Consider the following 25,230-nt stretch of genomic DNA (forward strand, 5'->3'; position numbering starts at 1 on the left):
AGCTTGAAATATGAAGTAAAATACAGAGATGTCATTAAAAATAAAAATAGGTGAAAATCAAATTATAGGCAGCTATTAATCAACAAAAAGTCGACAAGCATTGTTTATTGGAAGTTCGATACCCAGCGACAATTGATTCGATAGCAGGCGAAACATCAGGCTATTAATGACATCCCTGAAATATGGCCTATTGGTATTTTTTCAAATATCAGACTAATAAAAATATGTCCTGCTAAGATAAAAAATATGGGCTTCTGGAAATGAGACAGAATTGGGTGAGGGTAGAAATTTGGGATAGAGTGTGAAAAATGAGGTCCTCTGAGATTATTTAGAGCATTATGGAATTAAAATATAACCAATTAACGAGCTAAATAGCTGATGAGATAATGGTGCATACATTTATCTCTTGTAAAATGGCCTGCTATTTAAAAAACAAAAGTGTTAACAGGCAAATTTCTATTTCACATGCTAGATCTAAAAATGGTCATGGTTCTCATTTTCCAGGCCGTTATTTCAAGCCCTGCATCTTCTAATGAAGATTTAGTTTTGTCTAATTGTTTGTGTTGACAGTGACATTGAGATGTGTTGTTTTTCTAGATGGCGGTCTGTTACTGGGAGCATCCAGTCTGACTGGGCGGTACTGGCTGGGGTCTCTGTGGTTCTACCAGAACCCAGCGCTAGCCCCTGATGTGGAAAGGTGCACCGCTGGGGTCCAGCTGGAGGCGGGGCTTAGAGACGCCAAGTGGGCAGCTGCAGATAAAGTTCTCGTAGGACTAGACACAGGTAGATATTGAACAAACATATTCTGACATCAAAAAGAAACTTTACAAGGTTTTAAATTGTATTACAGAAAACCAATAAGCGGTATGGTGGGATATGAAAGTATCTTGAAGTTCAACATCTAAATGTCACAAATGCTGACTCAAACAGGGGAGGAACTGCATTCTTGTATAAACCAAATTATGTAGATGCTGTAACAATAATAGATAAACATGATGGAGACATCATCTGGGTTAAACTTTCAGGAGAGGTTCTTGGACTGCTGAAGGATTTATATATTGGAATCGTATATATTGATCCTGAAAATTCTAAAATATGGTTAGAAAAACAGTATGATCCTTTTGACACCCTAGCAAATGATATGATATCTTAACAGATAGAGGGGGATGTAATATTGTGTGGCAACTTTAATTCTAGATCTGGTCATTTGACAGATATAATCCAACCAGAAAACCAGTTCAAACCCCCACCAGCCCTTTCTAAGAACATTTGTCAAATTCCCAGTGGCAGGAATAACCGTGACAATTCTGTAAATGTATTTGGAAATAAACTCGTCCAGTTGTGTCAAAAAACAAAAACATGCATATTAAATGGACGGTGCATTGGTGATATCTTTGGTAACCTAACTTGGTACACCTATAATAGTGCTAGAACAGTTGACTACTTTTTAGTTAATACAGATATGTATAGCAAGGTGCAGTCTTTAAGGGTAAAGCCATTGTCTTATCTTTCCAATCACTGCCTAATTGACTTAATCATAAATATTGCTAATAAAGCTGCACAAGACAGTTCTAAAAATAAGCAATATCTTAACCCTAAAATCCCACAGTTGGGAGATGCCTTACAGTCAGTTAGGTACAGCAAAATTTAGATCTGATACAAATATCACTTCATTGAAAACAGAGCCCAACATTTAGATCTGATACAAATATCACTTCACTGAAAACAGAGCCCAACATTTAGATCTGATACAAATATCACTTCACTGAAAACAGAGCCCAACATTTAGATCTGATACAAATATCACTTCACTGAAAACAGAGCCCAACATTTAGATCTGATACAAATATCACTTCACTGAAAACAGAGCCCAACATTTAGATCTGATACAAATATCACTTCACTGAAAACAGAGCCCAACATTTAGATCTGATACAAATATCACTTCATTGAAAACAGAGCCCAACATTTAGATCTGATACAAATATCACTTCATTGAAAACAGAGCCCAACATTTAGATCTGATACAAATATCACTTCATTGAAAACAGAGCCCAACATTTAGATCTGATACAAATATCACTTCACTGAAAACAGAGCCCAACAATTCGATCTGATACAAATATCACTTCACTGAAAACAGAGCCCAACATTTAGATCTGATACAAATATCACTTCATTGAAAACAGAGCCCAAAATTTTCAGTAAGTAAAAGCAAGTTTAATTTCCCCACAAAAAGTATCAATATTGCCAGTTGGAACATTCAACATATACTGCCAAAACTAGATGAAATCTCATTGACAATGGGTGAAAACCCTTCTTTACATATATTAGGATTATGTGAAACCTTTCTAAGCCAGGAAATCCCGGATACTATAATTAATATTGATCAATGCAACTTGGAACGAAAAGACAGAAGGGACAAACAGGGTGGAGGACTGGCTGTATATATTAGAAACTCCTTATCCTATAAAAGACGAAATGATATCGAAGACTTGACTACAGAAACTATATGGCTACAAATTAATTTACAACATGCTAAAAACATCTTGTTATGTTTTGTCTACAGACCACCTAACTCACATGTGTCCTGGATAGATATGATTGACACTCAGCTGGAAAAGGCTTTAAATGAAAACCTTGATATAATTGTTATGGGAGTTTTTAATATCGATTTCATAGATCACATTATTGTACAAACACTAGTATGATTACTCAAGTACATATACCATGTTTTGCTATTAGCGATCATTATCCTGTCACAGTTAGTCTTAATCAATATACAAACAATTCTGATAAAAATATGATAAATAACACTCATAAAACTGTATCATATAGGTGTTTTAAAACATTTTGTTCTGAAGACTTTCTTTTAGACATTAACAATTCCAATATAAACAAAAAAATTTCATGTAATATGGCCTTATTACTTTGGCACAACACACTAATTAATATTCTGAATAAACATGCACCTTTGAAAATAAAACGTTAGACGATTTGAACAACCAAAATGGTACAGTGATAAGATAAAATACTCAAGAATACAACGTGATCATTTTTATAAAATAAAAGACTGGACCAGCTACAAGCTGTGGCGCAGTAAAACATTAAATTTCATAGCTGAGGCTAAGAAGGATTTATTTCAAGATGCTGTTCAGAATAACAAACCTTCAAGTTTCTTATGGAATCATTTCAAAACGATCAGGCTTACCTGTGCCTTCAGAGTTAGAAATAAATGACAGTTTAGTTACTAATGCAAGTGACATTCTACAAACTTTAAATGAACATTTCATTAACATCTCACAGACTATTGACACAAAACCTTTTACTCCCGAAAATCACACTATACTTCAGGATTATCTTAGAAACAAAATAGTAAATAACATGCCATTTAGAATACCATATATCTGTCTACACGATGTGGTAAATTATATATAACAAAATTAGACTCATCAAAGGCAACTGGTTTAGACGGCATTGGGCTTGGAATATTAAAGCTTAGTAATCACACACTAGCTCCACTCATAGTACACATAATCAACTTAAGTATTGCTGATGGAACCTTCCCATGTGCATTAAAAATTGCTAGAGTCACTCCAATATATAAAGGGGGTGATAAAGACAAAGCAGAGAATTACAGACCTATCTCGATTTTACCAACTATAACAAAAATATTTGAGAGGCATATCTCAAATCATCTATATAAATACTTGACTAAATATAACCTTCTACATGATGCTCAGTCTGGTTTCCGTGAAAAACACTCATGCCAGACTGCATTGGTACACCTAATTGATCAGTGGATCTTGTCTATCGATAATGATAACATGGTAGGAACCATTTTCCTAGATTTAAAGAAAACCTTCGATCTTGTAGATCATTCTATACTTCTTTATAAACTGAAGCTTCTAAATTTTTCTGATCAGTCTCAAATGGTTTACTTCCTATCTACAAAATCGTCAGCAGATTGTCAAAGTTGGGAACTTACAATCCTCATCACAGCAAGTACTGACCGGTGTCCCCCAAGGCTCAATTCTCGGTCCACTACTATTTATTATCTACATAAACGATATGCCCTTGTATGCCAAACACTGCTCTATTGACATGTATGCCGATGATGCAACCATGCACACATATGGTAGTAACCTAACAGAACTAGAGTTAAATTTGCAGGTGGATTTATTGGGCATTCAGAAGTGGTGCACAAATAACAATATGGCTCTTAATCTTCAGAAAACAACTTGTATGTTAGTAAGTACAACATAAAAAATAGCCAGGCAGCACTCATACAAATTACACTAAACAATGAAAAACTTAATGCAGTAAAATCGCAAAAGGTACTTGGTGTTTATATAGATGAGTCACTGACCTGGACAGTACACATTAGAAAAGTGATTTCAAAATTGGCCTCGACTATCTCACTTCGCAGAAGACTTAATATATACTTAAATCAAGCTGCCAAAACAGTTTTCTATAATGCATACGTTGTTCCAATTCTTGACTTTGCTGCTACTGTTTGGGGACACTGTGCTAAGGAACAAATGGTTCAAATTCTAAAAATGCAAAAACGTGCAATGAGAATAATTTTAAACAAACCATTAATAACTCTATCTAAAGACATGTTCAGGGAACTAAATATTTTACCTTTTCCTGACAGAATAAAATACCACATCGGCATAATGGTATATAAAGCACTAAATGGCTTCTCCCCAGAATACATTACATCTCTCCTTACCCCAATATCTGAAACCTGTAATTATAACCTAAGATCCTCTAACAACAACAAACTTCAGCTACCAAGGCCTCATACTGAACTATATAAAAAATCCTTCAGTTACTCAGGTGTTCAGATATGGAATACAATACCCCTTGATATTAGACACCAGAAGTCAGTTGCGAACTTTAAATCCAGCCTGAAACAATATTTCATGGATGTTTATTTGGCTGATTAATTTTTATTCTATATAATAATTTTTGTTTTGAGACTTTAGTGTCAATATTACACAACTAACAGATGTCTGTTAAATGTAAGATTTCTCTAGTCAATATGTATGTATGCATTATTATAATAGTATAGTACTTAATATATATGTATTTTCTTTTCCAGTATTTCAATGTATTGTTGAGGGCCAAGTTGTTGTTGTTTAAAGCTTTAACGTGCATATATACCACGAAGGTTTCACGCACGCCTGTCCTGGGCCCAATCTCTGGCCTTTGCCAGTGACTGAGTCCAGGACAGGGGGGGGGGGGGGGGGGGATGAGTTTGAGGTGGGCGGAATTTTGAATAAGTATTTAGTAGTGTCCAGCGACTGCGCGGACCGACTAGTAGACACCGAAAATGGGCCGTGTTCTGACTGGCGTAATTTCGATTCCTTCGGGTCTAACTAGAAAAACCTAAGTCTACGGAGAATACCTGCACCTAACCTCATGTCCGGACTATGAATTTAAACCCAAAAATAAGTTTGACTGCTCGGCCGAAATGGTTTTAAGGTGATTTGAGCAATTGAACGGGCGCCAAAGTAAAGTGCGTTGGACTATTTATAAAAAAATAAACATAAAAATTTTGAACTCGATCGCAAATGTTTAAAGTCCAACTAAGCCCAAAAAGGAGGTTACCTGTCCTAGTTAAGGTTGGTTATCACGGGGATCCTGGAGTTTCTCGGAGTGACGGCAGCTGGTGTTGTCGCTGGCGTAGAGCCTGTACCACTGTGGAGTAACCGGGGCCGCAGACTGCTCTGAGCATCTTATGAAGAGACCTGTTGTCCATCTTCATAACCATGACGCACTGTCTATAAATCTGGTCCCTTCGGTGGGTTACGATTACTCCCGGCGTAGTGCCAAAGGTCTTGCGGTGGATTTCATAGCTGCTGCCGTCCTCCATTGGCTTCCAGTCGATGTTGGCAAAGCCTCCCCGGAGTTTGGTCGGTTGGAGAGTGTCCCCCTGTAAGTACGGGTGGAGCTGATGGCGAAGACCACCCAGGGCCAGTCTCCATTCGTTCTCGTCCTCGTCCTCGTCCTCGTTCTCTTCCTCTTCCAGGGGGACGGCTTCCGGCGGTGGCTTAGTCTTGGCTAGTTGGATGGTCGGTGATGAAGCCTTCCTTTTCGGTGCCGCCACAGCAACAAATCCTGGTGACGACTCAACGGGAGCGGTCGTTAGAGTTGACCGCTGCACCGAAGTCGTCGTTTTAGGAGTGGAGGTCCATTTCGGTGGTGACCTACTGGCCGGCTGGCACATCGCTGTGTCCATGACCGAGTAGGGCGAGTCCGGGGGTGCGGGTGCCGAAGGCTGTCGCGTCCTCTCCGGAGAACTCGGTGGGGGCGGCGACGCAGAGGGGACTGCCACTGGCGGTTGAGCCGCCAGCTTTGCTCCCTCCTGAGCCGTCCCCAGCACGGGTTTCTTCCTTCTCCTTCCTCTTCCCGTTCCGCCTGTCCTCTTCTTTGGAGTGGGGTCTCCATATACCAGGGACACGGTCGCCCGTGACCCGGTATAGTTGACCCTAAACTCCAACAAGGAGCCAAAGCTGGCTATCAGTCCCCCCAGGTGGGGGGGGGCAAGTCGAGAGCGCACGAACACACGTCTAGTCGCATCGCGCCTGTATTTATGTCTCGAGGGCCAAGTGGAAGATTAGCTTGTGCTAATCCTGTCACCTTCATTAAATAAAGTTATTATTATTATTATTATTATTATTATTATTATTATTATTATACTCTTTGTGATACAAGCAAAGTTTTTGTAAGGTGGTTTATAAATTGGTTCTTTTTGATTAGTAACAATATATATCAAATTATTCAAATTTTATGAATGTAAAGTTTCTTTGGACGTCAATATACTTAGCACATAACTTTACTCTGGTTTCATTACATTTTGTAAATTATGCATCCACAATTCTTGCAGAGAATTTGTTTTTATAATAATACATTTAATGACTGATAAAAAAAATTGACAAAGTGATTAAGAAACAACAGTGTCGAAAGGATATTAGTTTGCCCTCCTTGGCTCTTGTTTAGCAGGTTGCATCACATTTAAAGTATGTATCTAATGTTTGAAGCAAACTTGGATATGAATACATGTACATGTGAACAATATATTTATCTTAATTTGCTGTGGACCAAATCGATGGAAGCCGGAAACATCACTTGAAGCTATGAAACTCACTTTGGGTTGGTACGTATTGGGATGTGAACCAGGTCGTCGTCCAGGTGTACAGCTGATGGCGTCACCACTATGCCACCAGTCCCAAGTCTCATCAAGTGTTGGTGGGTGTTTTTTTTTAAAACTACTTATTTTTTTGTGCTTATATCCAATTAAGGCTCAAGCATGCTGTTCTGGGCATGCACCTCAGCTATCTTGGCTGTCTGTCCAGACAGTGGGTTAGTGAGAGAGAAGTCAGTGTAGTGAACTTACTCCTACCCACCTGAGTCATTAACCTGTCTGGGTGGGAGCCGGTACCAGGAGTCGAACCCAGTACCTACCAGCCTCAAGTCCAGTGGCTTAATCACTACAAAACCAAGGCCGGTTATCAAGTGGTTACATAGCACCTCTACCATACATTTGATAGCATCCCACCCATTTGGTATAAGTACTACATGTGCACTGTATCCCTGACTTGTGAGATAAACCTTGTGATGGTGCTAATCTTCCCTCTGTGTGTGTGTGTAAGAGAGCCACTAAAGATTCTTGTTGGGCTGTGTGTGTACACTATAGCCAGTATAGACACCAGTGTCTGGGAAGGGTTCACAGCAGACAGTCACTCCCATAGGTTGAGAATGCCCAAATATTTATATCAGCCTTCATACAGGGCATCAAGCACTTGGTGAATATAAGCTGTAGCAAGTAAAGGGGGGTGGGGTGGGGGAATGCACATGTCTAAAAAAATGTTTTTGTCATACTCTATATAAAGAAACATAAAAATCTGGCTTGTCTCTGCCCCCCTCGCCTGATATCATTCTTATGGGGCCTGGAATATGTATGACCCTCCGGATAAAAATCACACTGTAGAAAGGGGAACTTTCAACTTGTAGAAACCGTTCACAGTAGTGACAGCACCTAGACTGTATTCCACTCTTTTTTCTTTACTTTTTCTTTACTTTACTTATATAATACATTTTCTTCACTGACAGTTATCAAATACATATAAAAGTCAAACCTAGCTGTGTTAAGCACCTTCCTACGCTGCAGTTTTGGCATAGAATGATGTAAAAAGGAAAAGAAAAGAAACCATGGTTGATACGTTATGTCTTGTGTTTAAATGTTAAGTGTATATTACATGAAAGTGTATGCAGCTAGAAGGAAACCCTTGACATAGGCCTATGAAAGTCTGTTGTGTGAAGTAGCATTGAGACATGCTGGGAGTTCACACAATGTCATCCACCACATGTTCTTGATGTAACACACAGCACACAGATGATTTCCCCCAGTCCTCTCACAACTCTGTTAATAGAGCAATAAACTGTACATGCACCCAGTTATTCATAATATTACACTGAGCTTGTCTAAACTAATCATAATATACTGGTGCAAACAAATAAGGGAACACATAAAATAGTAAAAGCAAACATTGACTACAACCAAACCGTCATCCATAGTCTCAGGATATTTACCCTGTTACTGGCAGTCTGTTCCATATTACACAGAGGCTATTTCATGGGGGTTTTGAAATACGATTTTTATGTCAACTAGTGATGTGTGAAAACCATATTTTCACAAATAGTGAAGCAATGAGTGAAAATATGGTTTTCACATATCACAAGTTATTATAAAAATCGTATTAAAAAAAACATCTTTCCTAATTTTTGACAATATCTTTCGCTTTCCGTTAATATCTTTTGTTTATTTTATCATGATATATTTCTTCCGATGGAATTTTTTCAGAAAAGTTACTTGACACAAGATTTTTTTAAAAGAAATTTGAATAAAAATTAGTTGTATTTAATTATTAAATTAACATTTATTTAATAATACTGCTGTGCAAATATACCTGACAAAACAATCCTTCAAAAAACCTCACAAAATCAAAACAAATTTGAACTTACACTCAATGACAGTTATTGTGATATCATTATTTAGCTTCATATTCAATTTGTTTTACATATTTTATCGTAACTGTACTTCATATCCCTTTTTTACAGGTACAGTTGTTTAAATTACATTTGTGTATTTTTCAAATATACTATAGATGGCTTGTTAATCATCAAACTTAAATACGAAGAAACAAGACAAAGGGAGATAATTTAATCATGCACTCTTACAAAAAAGTAAATACGATTTCTATATTTTCACTGTAGCTAAAATACAGTGAAAATAATACTTTTCACCGGATATCATTTTTATGGTTTCATAGATCTGTGTATTACATTGCTATGTATGTAATAAATTTCTCTATTTTATACAGCCATAAGTATTCTAGTAATGAATTAAATGTGGTTTTAAATACCATGTGTCCCCTTATTCCGTTCCTTCAGTATACATTGAGCCTTGTAAAGAATGTGGATGATCACAATCACCGGTCAGACTGATCCAGCAGCTACCTCTGTTATAAAAACACATGGTGCTAAATCTCTTCTTGAGTGCATAATCAGTTACAAAGCATCCAACATTCTCCAATCAAAAATATTCAAATCTTATTTGGATCCAAGTATAATGTTTATATTCGTGACTACTAGTAGTTGATGGCTAATGTAGGATGTGTAACTAAAGAGTGGTTACACCCTTCTACTCCTCTGTGACATCAAAATTCCTGAACATGCTAATCATCAACATAAAAAATCATGTATACTGTCTGAGCTTCTACATGTGTAAACATTAAGAGTGTTGTAAGAAAACTGAATATTCTAATTTCTAAAAAAAGAAAAGAAAAAGAAAGAGTGAAGAAGAAAGCGTGAAGAAGAAAGAAGATGGACCATGCAGTCTTGTAGGAGGAGCATGAAGCTTTAAGACACCACACAGAATGAAGTTAAATAATCTTAGTTACTTGGCCAGTGAAAACCTTTCTGAAAACATTTACAAAAAACCACTCCAAAATTTAATATAGATTCCAGTAAAAATTTTCCAAATGTGCAATCTCCTATATACTTGTGATGATTTTTGGAAGATGTCTATCAGATGTGTGAATTATTTCTGTCTGATACTTGGCTGGCCACTTGATACAAGGCTTGGCGGTAGTTCCTCTTGATACACACATTTGGCAGTCCTCTCACATGCCTACTCACTTGTCTACCGTTTTATATCTCAAACAGGTGTTATGTACTTTTAAAGAACAACAGAGCATTTCAGGTCAACCTGTTAATACATTTTTTTTTTTTTTTATATAACCCAACCTACCAGGTACTAATAATAAACTTTAGGCCGACTTTGAGTAAACGGTATTGAAAACTAAACACAATGTCTGTTAACTGACACAACGGTAAAATGGCAAACCAAATGCATGTACATACTACTAGAACGAAATAAGGGCTCACACCAACACTAACAGGAAGGAGTGACTGCAACCAAACCACTCATCCATAGTGTGAGGGAAATAAAGGTTTTACTGACACTCGGTCTCACATTAGATCTTTGTGCTGAATACAGACATTACTCACACTTGGTCTCACATTAGGTCTTTGTGCTGAATACAGACATTACTCACACTCACATTAGGTCTTTGTGCTGAATACAGACATTACTCACACTCACACTCACATTAGGTCTTTGTGCTGAATACAGACATTACTCACACTCAATCTCACATTAGGTCTTTGTGCTGGATACAGACATTACTCACTCAGTCTCATATTAGATCAGTCTCACATTAGATCTGTGTGCTGGATACAGACATTACTCACACTCAATCTCACATTAGGTCTTTTTGCTGGATACAGACATTACTGACTCAGTCTCACATTAGATCTGTGTGCTGGATACAGACATTACTGACACTCAGTCTCACATTAGGTCTGTGTGCTGGATACAGACATTACTTACTCAGTCTCACATTAGATCTGTGTGCTGGATTCAGACATTATGATGCTAACAGTCACTAAATTGGGTCTCCAATACCAGGCGTTCCATTTCTTTCTTGAAGTATAGGTTCAAGGTTGGTCGGAATAAGTGTCATTTCAGTAGATACACACTATAAATGAGTTGTCTAAATCTTGACAGAGCTAACATAAAAAGAGTAATTAATTCATAAAGAATGGTTGTTCCAATCAGTGCTCCACGACTGGTATATCAAAGGCATGACTGGCATATTAAAGGCTGTGGTATGTACTACCCTGTCTGCAGGATGGTGCATATAAAAGATCCCTTGCTGCTAATCGAAAAGAGTAGCCCATGAAGTGGCGACAGTGGGTTTTCTCTCTCAATATCTGTGTGGTCCTTAATCATATATCTGATGCCATATAACCATAAATAAAATGTGTTGAGTGTGTTGTTAAATAAAACATTTCTTTTTTTCTTTTATAAAGAATGGTGTTACTACATGGGTTACATTTTATTTTTGTCTCAACTTTATGAAATAAAAATGAAAGATGTAGGTATTACTCTTCTGATGATGACAGTCCACCTGTTTGTTTAGCTCAACTATACCTCAGTCAATATGTCTGTCATGTCACTCAAAACATCTGTGCTACAAAACACGGTTTGTTTAGCTCAACTATACCTCAGTCAATATGTCTGTCATGTCACTCAAAACATCTGTGCTACAAAACACGGTTTGTTTAGCTCAACTATACCTCCGTCAATATGTCTGTCATGTCACTCAAAACATCTGTGCTACAAAACACGGTTTGTTTAGCTCAACTATACCTCCGTCAATATGTCTGTCATGTCACTCAAAACATCTGTGCTACAAAACACGGTTTGTTTAGCTCAACTATACCTCCGTCAATATGTCTGTCATGTCACTCAAAACATCTGCTACAAAACACGGTTTGTTTAGCTCAACTATACCTCAGTCAATATGTCTGTCATGTCACTCAAAACATCTGTGCTACAAAACACGGTTTGTTTAGCTCAACTATACCTCAGTCAATATGTCTGTCATGTCACTCAAAACATCTGTGCTACAAAACACTGTTTGTTTAGCTCAACTATACCTCAGTCAATATGTCTGTCATGTCACTCAAAACATCTGTGCTACAAAACACGGTTTGTTTAGCTCAACTATACCTCAGTCAATATGTCTGTCATGTCACTCAAAACATCTGTGCTACAAAACACGGTTTGTTTAGCTCAACTATACCTCAGTCAATATGTCTGTCATGTCACTCAAAACATCTGTGCTACAAAACACGGTTTGTTTAGCTCAACTATACCTCAGTCAATATGTCTGTCATGTCACTCAAAACATCTGTGCTACAAAACACTGTTTGTTTAGCTCAACTATACCTCAGTCAATATGTCTGTCATGTCACTCAAAACATCTGTGCTACAAAACACTGTTTGTTTAGCTCAACTATACCTCAGTCAATATGTCTGTCATGTCACTCAAAACATCTGTGCTACAAAACACGGTTTGTTTAGCTCAACTATACCTCAATCAATATGTCTGTCATGTCACTCAAAACATCTGTGCTACAAAACACGGTTTGTTTAGCTCAACTATACCTCAATCAATATGTCTGTCATGTCACTCAAAACATCTGTGCTACAAAACACTGTTATGTTTTCTGCATTATGGATCATCACCATAATTCAATTATTTTCACAAAATATCATTAATAAATGGAATATGTTGGTTATGTAGAAGGTCTGTGACAATATGGCTTTAAATGTTGTATTACTTGAAGCTGATCAATGTACAAAGACTTTCAGGCAGCTCTATTCCCAAACAACAAATCTGTATTTAAACATTGAACAGCTGCCAAATAGAGTCTGCTACAATAGCCAAAATATGTTGTATTCAAATATCTTCTTTTCTTCTTTTGTTTGTTTGTTAGTTTTAATTAGATAGTTCTTAAACTTTGTTTGTTAATGTTTTAATTAGATAGTTCTTAAACTTGACACACTTGATATTCTGATGGGTTTTTTTTTGTTTTTTTGTTTTACAGATTATTGAAATATCGTCTACATACATGTACTAGTGACAAAAGTAGAAAATAAATAAGGGCGCACTTAGAATGGTAGATTTTTTTTAATAAAGTTAAATCAATTTAAAAAAAATTTAAACATGCATTGAGATGAACATCTATGGATGCAACTGTCAGTGACGCGAAATAAATTTATGGTCAATGAGTCGTTTGATTCTTAAGAATTTTAGTTTAAATAATTCCTCGGCACATTGCTTTGTAAGCAGGTAATAGATGAATGTGTAACATATGGTAATTTTGACACATTGCTTTGTAAGCAGGTAATAGATGAATGTGTAACACATGGTAATTTTGACACCTTGTCTCTTTTGTATGCACTTTCTGCAGACTGAATGGCATACAGCGCACCCTTACTTGACAGGCAATCAAAAAGTCAGTCATTTGACCTACTTTCACTTCAGTCTGTTGATTGTTTTCATCCACATATTTAAATATATGATAGCCTTGCACTTAAAGCCATTTAATCCAGTGCTGTTCTAATTTCCCTACCCAATTGTGATACTCATAGAATGTATCATCTGGGGACCTCAAAACATATTAACAGTAACTATGGAGGCATCATTAAAACCAGATCGCCTTCTATGTAACTCGGTTTCCAGGTTTGGAATCAAATAAAAGTCTAGGGTGCAAACTTAGGTGAATAAGGAAGGTGAAGAAGTCCCATCCAGTTGCTATGGAAACAGAATCTTGAGCTCTGTTAGTTGGCACATTGTCATGCAGGAGCACAACACCTCAGCAGCTTTCTTTAACATTAAAAATAATAATAATAATGTACTAGTGTTGTAAGATGTTGAATGTTCAGCTTGTTGCATAGTAAACACCATTTTATATATAATGCGTTGTGATACTGGAGATTACTAACCGTCAGAATTTCTTCTGAATACATAATCGTGAACCTTTCCCACAGAATCAAGGTCTTGGAATGTACTTAAAGGGGTTGAGCCAAGGTGCTTCTATAAATGCTTTCTTTTGGGGTTTCTGGATCAAAATGGTGAACCCATCTTTTTTCTGTAATGACCTAGTTTATAAATTGGCCTGACCGTAATTAATTTAAATCAAAAGTGTAAACTTGCCTCTTTTTGATGAACAGTCAAAATTATAGGACGTTAGGAACCCATCATGCAGGTTGACATTTTTGTCCAAAATGGTGATAAATAATTAAATGCACCATACCTACACTTGCTTGTGTTTAGCAGTAATAAGCCTGTCAGACATTAACATCTCCACTTCGCTCTTCTTCAGCGATAGAGGGCGGGACGTAGCCCAGTAGTAGAGCGCTCAACCTGATGCGCGGTCGGTCTACGATCAATCCCTGTCGGTGGGCCCATTAGGCTATTGCTCGTTCCAGCCAGTGCACCATGACTGGTATATCAAAGGCCATGGTATGTGCTATCCTGTCTGTGGGATGGTGCATATAAAAGATCCCTTGCTACTAATGGAAAAAAATGTAGTGAGTTTCCTCTCTATATGACTGTCAAAATTACCATATGTTTGACATCCAGTAGCCGATGATTAGTAAATCAATGTGCTCTAGTGATGTCGTTAAACAAAACAAACGTCTTCAGTGATAGTTCTAACTCATTATACTCTGTATATTTTCACTACGTTTATGTGTTTTGCTAAACAGTGGTGGATTTGCTTGGGCATTGTATGTTTCCGGTATATATACATTCATTACCACTCTCAACTTCACAATATCCATATGGAATGCTGGTTAGAATGTAAAACATCCTAGGGGGATGGCGGGTGTTGGTTTGTCAGTTCTGCAATGCATTACACCTCAAGGGTATACATGAATTGTTAAATTGGTTGTCTAATTAATTAGTTTAATTGTACTGCCCTCAAATTTGTGACATTTTTCAGGTGGAGGGGCAGGACGTAGTCCAGTGGTAAAGCACTCGTTTTATGCAATGTCAGCCTAGGATCGATCCCTGTCGGTGGGCCCATTGGGCTATTTCTTGTCCCAGCCAGTGCACCACGACTGGTATATCAAAGGACGTTGTATATGCTATCCTGTTTGTGGGATGGTGCATATAACAGATCCCTTGCTACTAATGAAAAAATATAGTAGATTTTCTTTCTCAGACTATTTGTCAAACTTACCAAATGTTTGACATCCAATAGCTGATGTTTAATAAATCAGTGTGCTCTAATGGTGGTGTTAAACAAAACAAACGTTTAACTTTATCTTTTCTCAGGTGGTGTAGCAATATGGCAGCTAACAGACGACTTCCGCACGTTTGTATTGTCGTGTTCGGCAATCGAACATGATGACATTGTGAGCTGTGTCACAGTGACTGCTGATGGCACGAAGGCTATATCCAGCGGATATGATGGAATGTGAGTGAACATAAATATATAGTAATGCAAAAACAAAACATGAATATGTAGTTACGCAACAACAACTGTAATCTCATTCATCACAAGCATATTATATTATTTAGTTTTTTGGTCTTTATCATTCAAAATCTGAAACTTGTACAAAAAAACCTTCTAATATTACACAAACATTGCTCATTGTTGAATGATTGGAGAAAGGCGGTCGTTTTCTCTGCGTGTTATCTCATGTATTTTACATTGCAGGATCAAGCTCTGGGATTTGAGTAAACTGTCCTCCCTCAATTCGTGTAGAGGTTAGTGTCGAACGGCTTTCTTTACAAATCTTTATAATTTCTTCTAGAATTTTGATTACGTAATGTACAAGAATAATCTTATAGAACTTTGGTTATGAATCAATATTCATTCATTTTAACTTATTTTCATACTTATATCCAATTAAGGTTCAAGCACACTGTCCTGGGCACACCACAGCTATCTGGGCTGTCTGTCGAGGACAATGGATTAGTGGTTTCTGAGAGAGAAATTGTAGTGGCCTTACACCACCTCTTTTAAGTCGTTAAAACCTGCTCTGGGTGGGAGCCGGTACCGGGATGAAGACCCAGTATGTTCAAGCCTAAGTCTAATGGTTTGACCACTTCACCACTGAGGCCGGTTATGAAACAGTAGTAGTTAGTTAGTTAATAATGTACATGTCATCAGCAGGATAGTCTCTGTCAGACTGAATCAAACATTACCTCACACTGAGCTTGTAATCTATTTGTTAATAAAAACAAGCTTCATTATTAGTTCAACAACTTGTATACTGTGTGTATTTTCAGTTCACTATGACATTATTTGGTCAGTAGAATGTCACCCCACAGAAACACTTGTTTTTAACTTACTGACTTGTAAAATGTGTGTATTTTCAGTTCACTATGACATTATCTGGTCAGTAGAATGTCACCCCACAGAAACAGACTTGTTTTTGTCTTGTTCACAGGTAAGATCTCCATTTAGTTTTGGGGAGGTGTTTTAAAATATGTGGCTGGATATTAAAGTATAATCTCTCAATTAAATTGTGTATGATGGTGCTACATGTTCCAGTAATTTATAATGATGGGCCTCTTGTTAAAATGATGTTTTGTTGTACCAGGGAAGATATTTTGGGTTGTGAATTAATCATTTTCTTTTACAGAGTATCCAAAGTCCCCAGTTTAAATATTGTAAGTTAAATTGTAGAAAGTTAATAGCCCTGAATAAAAATGTGATATACATTGTAGGATAGCCCTAGACAAGAATTAAAATGTCAGTTGTATTGTAGGATATTTCTATTCTAGATTTAGAATGTCAGTTGTATTGTAGGATATTTCTATTCTAGATTTAGAATGTCAGTTGTATTGTAGGATATTTCTATTCTAGAATTAAAATGTCAGTTGTATTGTAGGATATTTCTATTCTAGATTTAGAATGTCAGTTGTATTGTAGGATATTTCTATTCTAGATTTAGAATGTCAGTTGTATTGTAGGATATTTCTATTCTAGATTTAGAATGTCAGTTGTATTGCAGGATATTTCTGTCCTAGATTTAAAATGTCAGTTGTATTGCAGGATGGTCAAGTACTATTGTGGGACTGCAGAAATCCCAGACCAGCCAGTATTGTAGGTAAGATTCATGCGGCAAGGAGCCTCAGTCTGTCCAGGCTTTTTCATTTTGTTTCTTTTTATTAATATTGGTTTTCAGTGTTTTCATGCTAGTCTCTTTATATATTCACATATATTTGTAAGTCTTTACTCAATGGAATACATGTATATCTGTCAAGATGTCTTATATGGTGACAATTTTCTACATGATGCTGGGTCAGCAAACTGTTCCTATCGCATGCCTTTGTCACATCAAATTGAAATGAAAATATAGTTTTGTCTTAATAATAATGTGCTTGTGTATTATGGTCTTGGCAATATACTAGTTTTATTTTTATTTCACAGTAAAATTCTCAGAAATATCTTGATCAGATTTCTGAAGTACATTTCTGGCCGTGTAAAATGTCATGTTCTGTTTGAATTAGAAATCCTCTGTATTTATTGCCGTTAGTCTGTATACCTGTACTGGTGTCATATTTTCAGAAATCCCCCAGCTCGAGGGGTCTCCGACGTGTGTGTCGTGGCAGCCCGGCACCCAGCACGTCGCGGCTGTCAGCAGCGACCTCGGACAGGTGATCGTCAACGACATCCGGATGAACAAAGAAACGGCCACCGTCTTCTCACCCCATTCGAGATTTGTATATAAAACAGAGTTCTGTCCAGGGAAGTAAGTATCAGCACTTTCAGAAAACAATTGTTGATTTTTCGTGATCAAGATGCTGCAAAGGAAAGCAAATGTGTAATTTAGCTTGGAAAGCAGGATTTTTAAATAGTTAAACTGTCACTCAAATGTTTATTGTGGTTTTGCCAGGTCATTTACTTGTTTGATTTGTACTTTGATTGTAATCTTTATTATCATGGCAGTATTGGTGGAACTTAAAAAATTCAAGATTATGTTCTATACTGCATTTTATAAGACCTGTATGGAGGCAGCATATTTCTTCTCTATGTCATAACTAACATACTGTGTGAGACACCAAGTAGCCTTTCTTTAAAACTGTAACTAGGTGTTGATGAACAAATGTTCCTTTTCTTGTTATCATGGCCATTTTCCTCCTGTACACATTGATATTACCAGAAACGTCTTCGTTTATTTGTAAATCCCCTTTGGGTGGGCACACTAGTCTATTTCTTGTTCCAGCCATTGCTCCACAACTGGTGTAACAAATGTATGTTTGTATACATGCTGTTTATAAAAGATCCGTTGATACAAATCGAAAAGAATAGCCCGTATAGTGGTGATAGCAGGTTTCTTCACTCATTATCAGTGTGGTCCACAACCAGATGTTGAATGCTATATAACTGTAAATAATGTGTTGAGAGTCTGGTTAAATAAAACATTTCTTTCTTCGTTTCCTGTTTGTAATCGTTTAACCCAGTACTACTGTGTTTGTTTCAGACCTAATTTACTAGCATCAGTTGGTGAAGACTGCAGGACGGTGGTGACTGATCTCCAGAATGACTCGGTCTGTCAAGTGTAAGTGTTCAGGATGTAGATCTCAAAACAAGAGTTCTCTCCCATTTGCACACACACACACAGATATATATTTTTCATATGTATAAATATATTAAAAGACATCGCTGCTGCCCTCCCACCCCACTTTCTACACCAGTGCTGCAGATCCCATGTATAATGAGCTGGTTTTTATTGCCAGGTCAACCTTCATCTTTATTTTATATTTCTCAAGAATTTCACTTCATTTAAAATGGTTTGATAAATATTTATTATGCTTAGGCCAGCTATTATTCCAGATGAATTGAACCATACAGGTAATTTAAGTTTTATCTGCCTGATAAACATTTTACAAAAAGGCTGTAGCCTACTCATTCGAATGCTGGTCAACTGGCCCCAGTCTGTATAGTCACTTCATCCCAGTACTTGGTCCTTTCACCCAAATATTGGTCAGTTCCTATCATTCTGATTCAGTTTTGTTTGTAAACTATACATTGTTGATACTAAATTATTTGATGTCTCAATAATACACCTATTTATGAAAGTGAAAGCATATTATTATGCAATCTCATTTGAATCAGCAGCTGCTGATACATGTAAACCTAATTGTTGTTGATATTTTTACATCATTTAACATAGTTGTTGGTCAACTTGTCTCTTTAGGGGCATAGTCAGATTGCCACAATCTAAATTATTTAACGAGATCTTTGGTTTAAAAAAAAAAAAAAAAATGGAATAAATAAGTTTTCTAGTCGAGTTCATTTAATGTATGGAATTTTTTATAATAAAAAGATAGAAGTTGATCGTTACCATTTCTTTATTATATTCATCTACCAAAGGACCATATAAATCTTCAAACCGGTTACTGTTGGTGATAATATCTATTTACTATACAAATCTTCCAACTCGTTGGTATACTACTTGTTTTCCGTCAGTGACGACACTTTAAAATATTTGTATTTTGCTGGTATCCTTCAAGTGAATGCTTGTTTTTTTTTCAGCTACAGTGAAGTGTGTCACTCTGATTTTGTTCACGGTTTGACGTGGTTTGGTAGCGACAGTCTGTACACATGTGGCTGGGACTCTCAGATCAAACTACACAGCCTGAACGGCGTCCCGGCCTCGGACCGAGTCAAACAGGAGCCGGTCGTGATGGCGGTCAATGGGGATTTAACCAAGGAGCAGTGTGACATGGTGACTGACTCGAAACCCAACTACAGCCAGGTGGTTCAGGGCTGTCAGGAAGTGACGTCGCAGAGATAATTGTCGACCTGTGGCGAGCAGTGTGATTGATTTGTTGGTAACAACAGGTGTCCAATTTGGTTCCTGTAGGAATCTCCTCACTTTGATGTTCCCAGATAGCTTGGCACGGTGGAAGCAGACTTCGGCTTCTACTTCCCTTGTCTGCAAAGTGGAGTTGCAGTACAGTCCAGGAACAAATTGATGAGGCTTTATAATGCACATGAGTGGTTCATAATGAACTACTCGTAAAGTACTGTGGAAAATGGAAGTGTTCCACCATCATACAGTAACCATCATGACAGTGTGTTTATTGAAGGAGGTTGCCACATATTTAAAACTAGGATTCATTTTCAATACGTACAGTGAAACCTTCAAAACCGAACACATAGTAAACTGGATTTTTTTTAACCCATCTAAAATTTACCTTTCTTAATTGGAAATCCCTTTAAATTGAACACGGGATGAGTGATCAAGTCCCAATGTGTTTAATTAATGTAAATTGTACCCCAGGGGCCTAATTCACAAAACTGGCTAAGGTGACGTAACATTCTCTTTGCAAGTCTCTTTGCATGCCACTGAGAAATCACAAAGTTGAGATGTTGAATTAAGACCCTGATACTCCGACCAGTATCAATCATAGAAGCTCTAATTGTAGAAATCACTGTGGTTGATTACGTCATTATGTGTATGCTCAAGTTCAATGTTGGTTAGTTCGTACCCTACTGACAAATAATTAAGCAATTAAAAGTTTTATTAGCAGCTTTGATGTTTAAATGACTATAGTGAGCATGTGCACTGTGTGTATTCAGTACTTGTATTATCCGAGTTAAGAATCATTGCAGTCCCTTCACACACAGGATTTACCGTTATGACCGACAAGCAACCATGAATTTAATTCAATGTGCTTCTATTGTTTGAATTGACTTTTCTTTCTGCAAGTGTATTTTACAAAACAAAGATTAAGCAACAGTACAATTATTTGACTACTGGGTAGACAATACCTTACTTTCCATTTTATTTTGAAATATAATGAGTGAATGTTAATGACACTGCAGCACAAAAAATTGAAATATAATAATTGCACCATTTTATCCAGCTTCGAGTGACAGCTTAGTCACCGTTTTAGTACAATACAGAACAAAATCGTTTAGCAAAAAATAAAAACGTTCTGTAAACCGGATAAGTCAAAATTTTCTCTTGATCCTATGGGTGTCCGGTTTCGAGGTTTTCACTGTATAATTGAGTCTTTGTAAGTTTCTGTGAGAGAATTCTGTTTTGAACAGTGTCCACAAATGTAATAATGTTAAATTTGATAAAAAAAATGTATACAGAAGCTGCATAATCCATAAAAAATTATTGTACATTTCCTCCTGTGATTTAATAAAATGAAGTCCATTGGAATGAACAGTTTTGCAACCTTGGGCATTATTGAACAGAAGATGATGTCTCAAAAAGCTGATCATGTCTCGTATGCCGGGCATTAGTACAGGCCAGTTGAAATAATCACATATCAGTATATTATCCTGTTGGAAAACAATGGTTCTGATATTTAAATATATTATTTAAGCAGCGTTCTCATGATGCAATTAGTCGCACCGACTTGTCGCATGCGATTTGTTGTAGCGACTCAAATCGTGTGTGTGGGAAGACGTCCAAGCTCGTCGGTTTAAAAATATTTTGCGGGAAATGTAAGTGCCTACAAATTTCCACTGAAATAAAGCAAACATGAATGTAGACAATTTACTGATGGCATTATGTAACAAAACAATTATTGACCACATCTTGACAGCAATAGGTTTTATGGACTTATGAAATCTGGACATTTTGACATGTTTATAAGCAAGTGAAAAACATGAAGTGACAAAACTAAACAGTTGTACTTTAATGTGATTTGATTGGCTGAGAACTTGCGATTTGTTGTGAGAAATAGAACATATTCAAATCGCTACGATTCAGACACGGTTTTTCGTATAAGACTAAAGTCGTTCTGATTTGGGTGTTTTCACGGTACGATTCCATCACATGCGACAAGTCGGTATGACTAATCGCATCATGAGAACGCCCCTTTATGAACACAAGAATGCTTCTTCCAGAAGTAATGCCCACCAGGAAATGTTAATTGTAACTCATGTTACTAGTATTCTTAAATTATTCTATTCACACAGTCATTTTGTAAATTTAACAGAAAATTTACCCAAATCAACATCATCAATGGCTATTATATTTAAATATCTATTGAAAATATTGACAACAGTTTGACTAAATTTAGGAAAAAGCAAACTAATTATTTGAGTGGCTGTCAGAGTAAATGTTGGACACAAATCACCAAAATGTGTGTGGACCAACACACTAACAATGACAATCGATTAGTAGATGAAAGCTCCTTTTTATTATTATACGAAACGACCACATGTGCTGCCTTGTTTCATGGTCTGCCTGCACAGACTATCCATTTGTTCACTGTACATTTCATAGATCATATACTGAAATAAAGACCATCATTACCTCAGATTAAATTAACAAACTAGTGAAGCAAGGTTGTCTCTGTGTACAGGACTATGTACGTTGGACAGCATTCCTCTAAAGCTGAATGTTTTGTAGTGTTAATATACATTTCTAATGAAAAGTTGCACTTTACAGTGAACCATTGTCTTAAATATATAGTTCATATTCATGTTAACACTTTAATTTATGTTTTGTCTATAGGCCTTATCAAAATTACTAATTTATTCACAACTAAATTTCCATCCGATTTTTAATTTTGATAAAGTTCGGCACTTGAAATGATATCTAAAGTGTTAACATGATATTGATTTTATAATCCCAGTGGATATTGTTTTCAGCATGCTGTGTAGTTTTCAAGCCACAAGCGGACTTGCCAGTCCTGTTTATTATTCATATGGTTGAAACTAAAGTGCTATAAATATTGTGATGAACAATGCAGTAAACACTTCCCGCACAGCTGTCGCATGAATCATACATACACGTACCCTTGAAATAATGTAATCACTTTTTGTATGTTATGCGGGATAAAGGCAATGTTTATTATTAGCACATCAATGTTTTGAAACGTGTAACCATTGTTCATGGAGCATTTTGGGTTCCATTCATTCATAAGTACACCATCGCACATGACCATTTAAACTGCTACAAACTTAGAGGGCCAATCCTATTAATGCGGTAGAGTTCAAATAATGCATGTTTTAATGGAAATTAAAATTTGAACGGCATGCTCTCACTCCAGCCCTTGTAGCTCTAAGCAAATTGTTAGGTCAGTTATGATAAAATAACAAGATTTGAAGGATAATGGTGTACATTTTTGTGGCATTAAATATTGAAATTTAAATGATAATTTTTGTAAAAATAAATAAATGGACATTCTACAACAAAGTGCATTTGTTTGTCATGTTTATTTGTATACAAAGACGTGTTAAGCTGAATGTTGAATGTGGTGGTTAAAATATAAACAAACACAGCCACTTACGCTCATATACAGAAAGAAACAAGTTGAGCACCCTCTGTATTTTTCACAATGACTTGTCCGAGAGGTTTGTCGTTGAAAGCCTGATAACATCGGAAAAACAGATTGACGACAGCTTCCACCCTTCGTCTCATCCCTCCAGTAAGTAGTCTGATCTGCTGCCATTCTCGATGAAGAGCTGCCTCTAATTGTGCTGGAGTCTGTACAGGTGGGGTCAGTGCTTGTACTTGGGGGAAACATGCTCAAGCGGTTTAGGTCAGGACTCTGGCCGGCCAGGGCAGGGTCATCACAGCTTCAGTTTGGAGTAAAGCTGTTACTACTCGGGAACGATGTGGCCTAGCATTGTCATCCATGTACAGAGGTCTGGTGGCGAGTGGATGGTTGTCAAAATGCGGCAATACAATTGGTTGCAGGACGTTACGAATGTACCGATCACCATTGAGGTTGCCTTGGATGGCGACAAGATCCAGCTTAAAATCATGTGACGGGCAACCCCAAACCATTATTGAACCTCCACCATACGGGGTGTGTAGGCAGCATTTTTATGCCTCCAAACTCAATCGACCATCTGTGACATGGAGCAGGAACCGGCTTTTGTCGGACCAATGGACTCTTCGCCAGGACCTCAGATTCCAACCTCTCTGGGCCAAACATCACGCTAAACGGCGTCTCATGATGATCAGCAAGAAAGAGACGCTTGATGACCCTTCTGGCCTTCAATCCCACAAATTTCAGATGATTCCTCACTGTTCTGGCTGACATCCGTCTATTGGCTCTTCAGAACAGGAGACTTGGCAAAGGGTTGACGACGTACGAGCCGAAGCAGGGCCCCGCTGTGACATCGTGCGTGGTCTCCCTGACCGTGGGAGATCCTTTACAGCATTGGTAATGATACCCCAGTTGACAACCTATACTTTTGAAGGTCATGCCGGTCGCATGCATACCAATAATACGCCATCTTTGGACCTCTGATAACCATCGTGCCATATTCAACAATGCAAGACAGCGACGTTAAATGTCAACAGTTGCAGTGTATTGATACTGCATTTTGAGCAAAGCATGGGTGGCATGATGCACGTGTATGTCGTTCTGTTGTGGGACATCAGTTGTCATTGTACTGTATTATTTCGATGGAACACCATTCTTGACATTCGTCACGTAATTTGCAGTTATTACGAATGGGGCCATTCGAGTACTAATTATATCTTGGGGTGCTTAACTTTTTTTTGTGTGTATATTTGTAATGGTGTAGCTCATTTAAAAAATATTTTTTAAATCTCCATTTTCAAAGCTGTTTTAAATAAAACTCTCATGCAAGCCGTGATTTATAAACTGGAAGACACTTGTGTGGTGCAGTGTATGTGGCATGGATGGAAATGGATTCAGTTCCGATTTCTTAGCAAGAAGAATAGATGGTAATATTGTAGATGAAACTATTGATGAATTCTTCACATTTGGTTTGACGGGATCATAGCCCTTGAACTTAGATGTGAAAATTTGTTTTCCGGAATAATTTTTCACAAAACCAATTTTGTACAGAAGCTTTATCATGTAGTTACAGATAAAGTTCGACTGTAATGGTAATTTACTCATTTCCGATGGAATTATGGCCCTTGAACTTAGGAGACGCGTTTTGCAATGCCTGAAGATATTGGTATGAAATTTTTAATATACCTTTATCATGTACTGAAGTTTAACTTTTATAATGATTTACCCACAAGTATGGCCCTTGAATTTAGGAGATAAGAAAAACAGTTAACTTTGGTAGGGGACATTCATTGCTTTAGCAATACTCTCATAATGCTTGTTAAACAGTTAAACGTCTCCCTTTTTTATTCAGTTTTACTCTTAACACATTGACATACAAGTGGAATAGGACTAGCAGGTTGAACAAATTACTTTTTAAGACCATTAAATGTATAATTTCCAGGCAATATCTTGTAGGTCAATCAGCATGCCACCTTGTCTCTCAAGTCTTATCCAAGATCACTGGTATGTTTCTTAAAAACATAACACAAACAGCAAA

The 25,230-nt window shown here is 37.1% G+C and overlaps 1 protein-coding gene across 2 annotated transcripts in view; it reads left to right on the forward strand.

Moving 5' to 3' along the window:
- The window catches only part of LOC121371799 (methylosome protein 50-like), a 68,409-nt gene extending 45,296 nt beyond the window's left edge, over positions 1–23,113 (forward strand). Inside the window, exons 1-9 of one of the 2 annotated variants that reach the window (XM_041497955.1) lie at positions 696–783; positions 7,125–7,257; positions 15,267–15,408; positions 15,652–15,701; positions 16,317–16,387; positions 16,996–17,050; positions 17,512–17,695; positions 18,428–18,505; positions 19,483–23,113. In XM_041497955.1, the coding sequence (XP_041353889.1) occupies positions 7,146–7,257; positions 15,267–15,408; positions 15,652–15,701; positions 16,317–16,387; positions 16,996–17,050; positions 17,512–17,695; positions 18,428–18,505; positions 19,483–19,744 (954 nt within the window). In that variant the 5' untranslated portion in view covers positions 696–783; positions 7,125–7,145 and the 3' untranslated portion in view covers positions 19,745–23,113. Of the gene's footprint in view, positions 1–597; positions 784–7,124; positions 7,258–15,266; positions 15,409–15,651; positions 15,702–16,316; positions 16,388–16,995; positions 17,051–17,511; positions 17,696–18,427; positions 18,506–19,482 lie in introns of those variants that run through there. The other variant, XM_041497954.1, reaches the window with a different exon arrangement.
- Positions 23,114–25,230: the final 2,117 nt, after the last annotated feature.

Source organism: Gigantopelta aegis, chromosome 4, assembly GCF_016097555.1.
Source record: "Gigantopelta aegis isolate Gae_Host chromosome 4, Gae_host_genome, whole genome shotgun sequence".
Taxonomy (NCBI): Eukaryota; Metazoa; Mollusca; class Gastropoda; order Neomphalida; family Peltospiridae; genus Gigantopelta; species Gigantopelta aegis.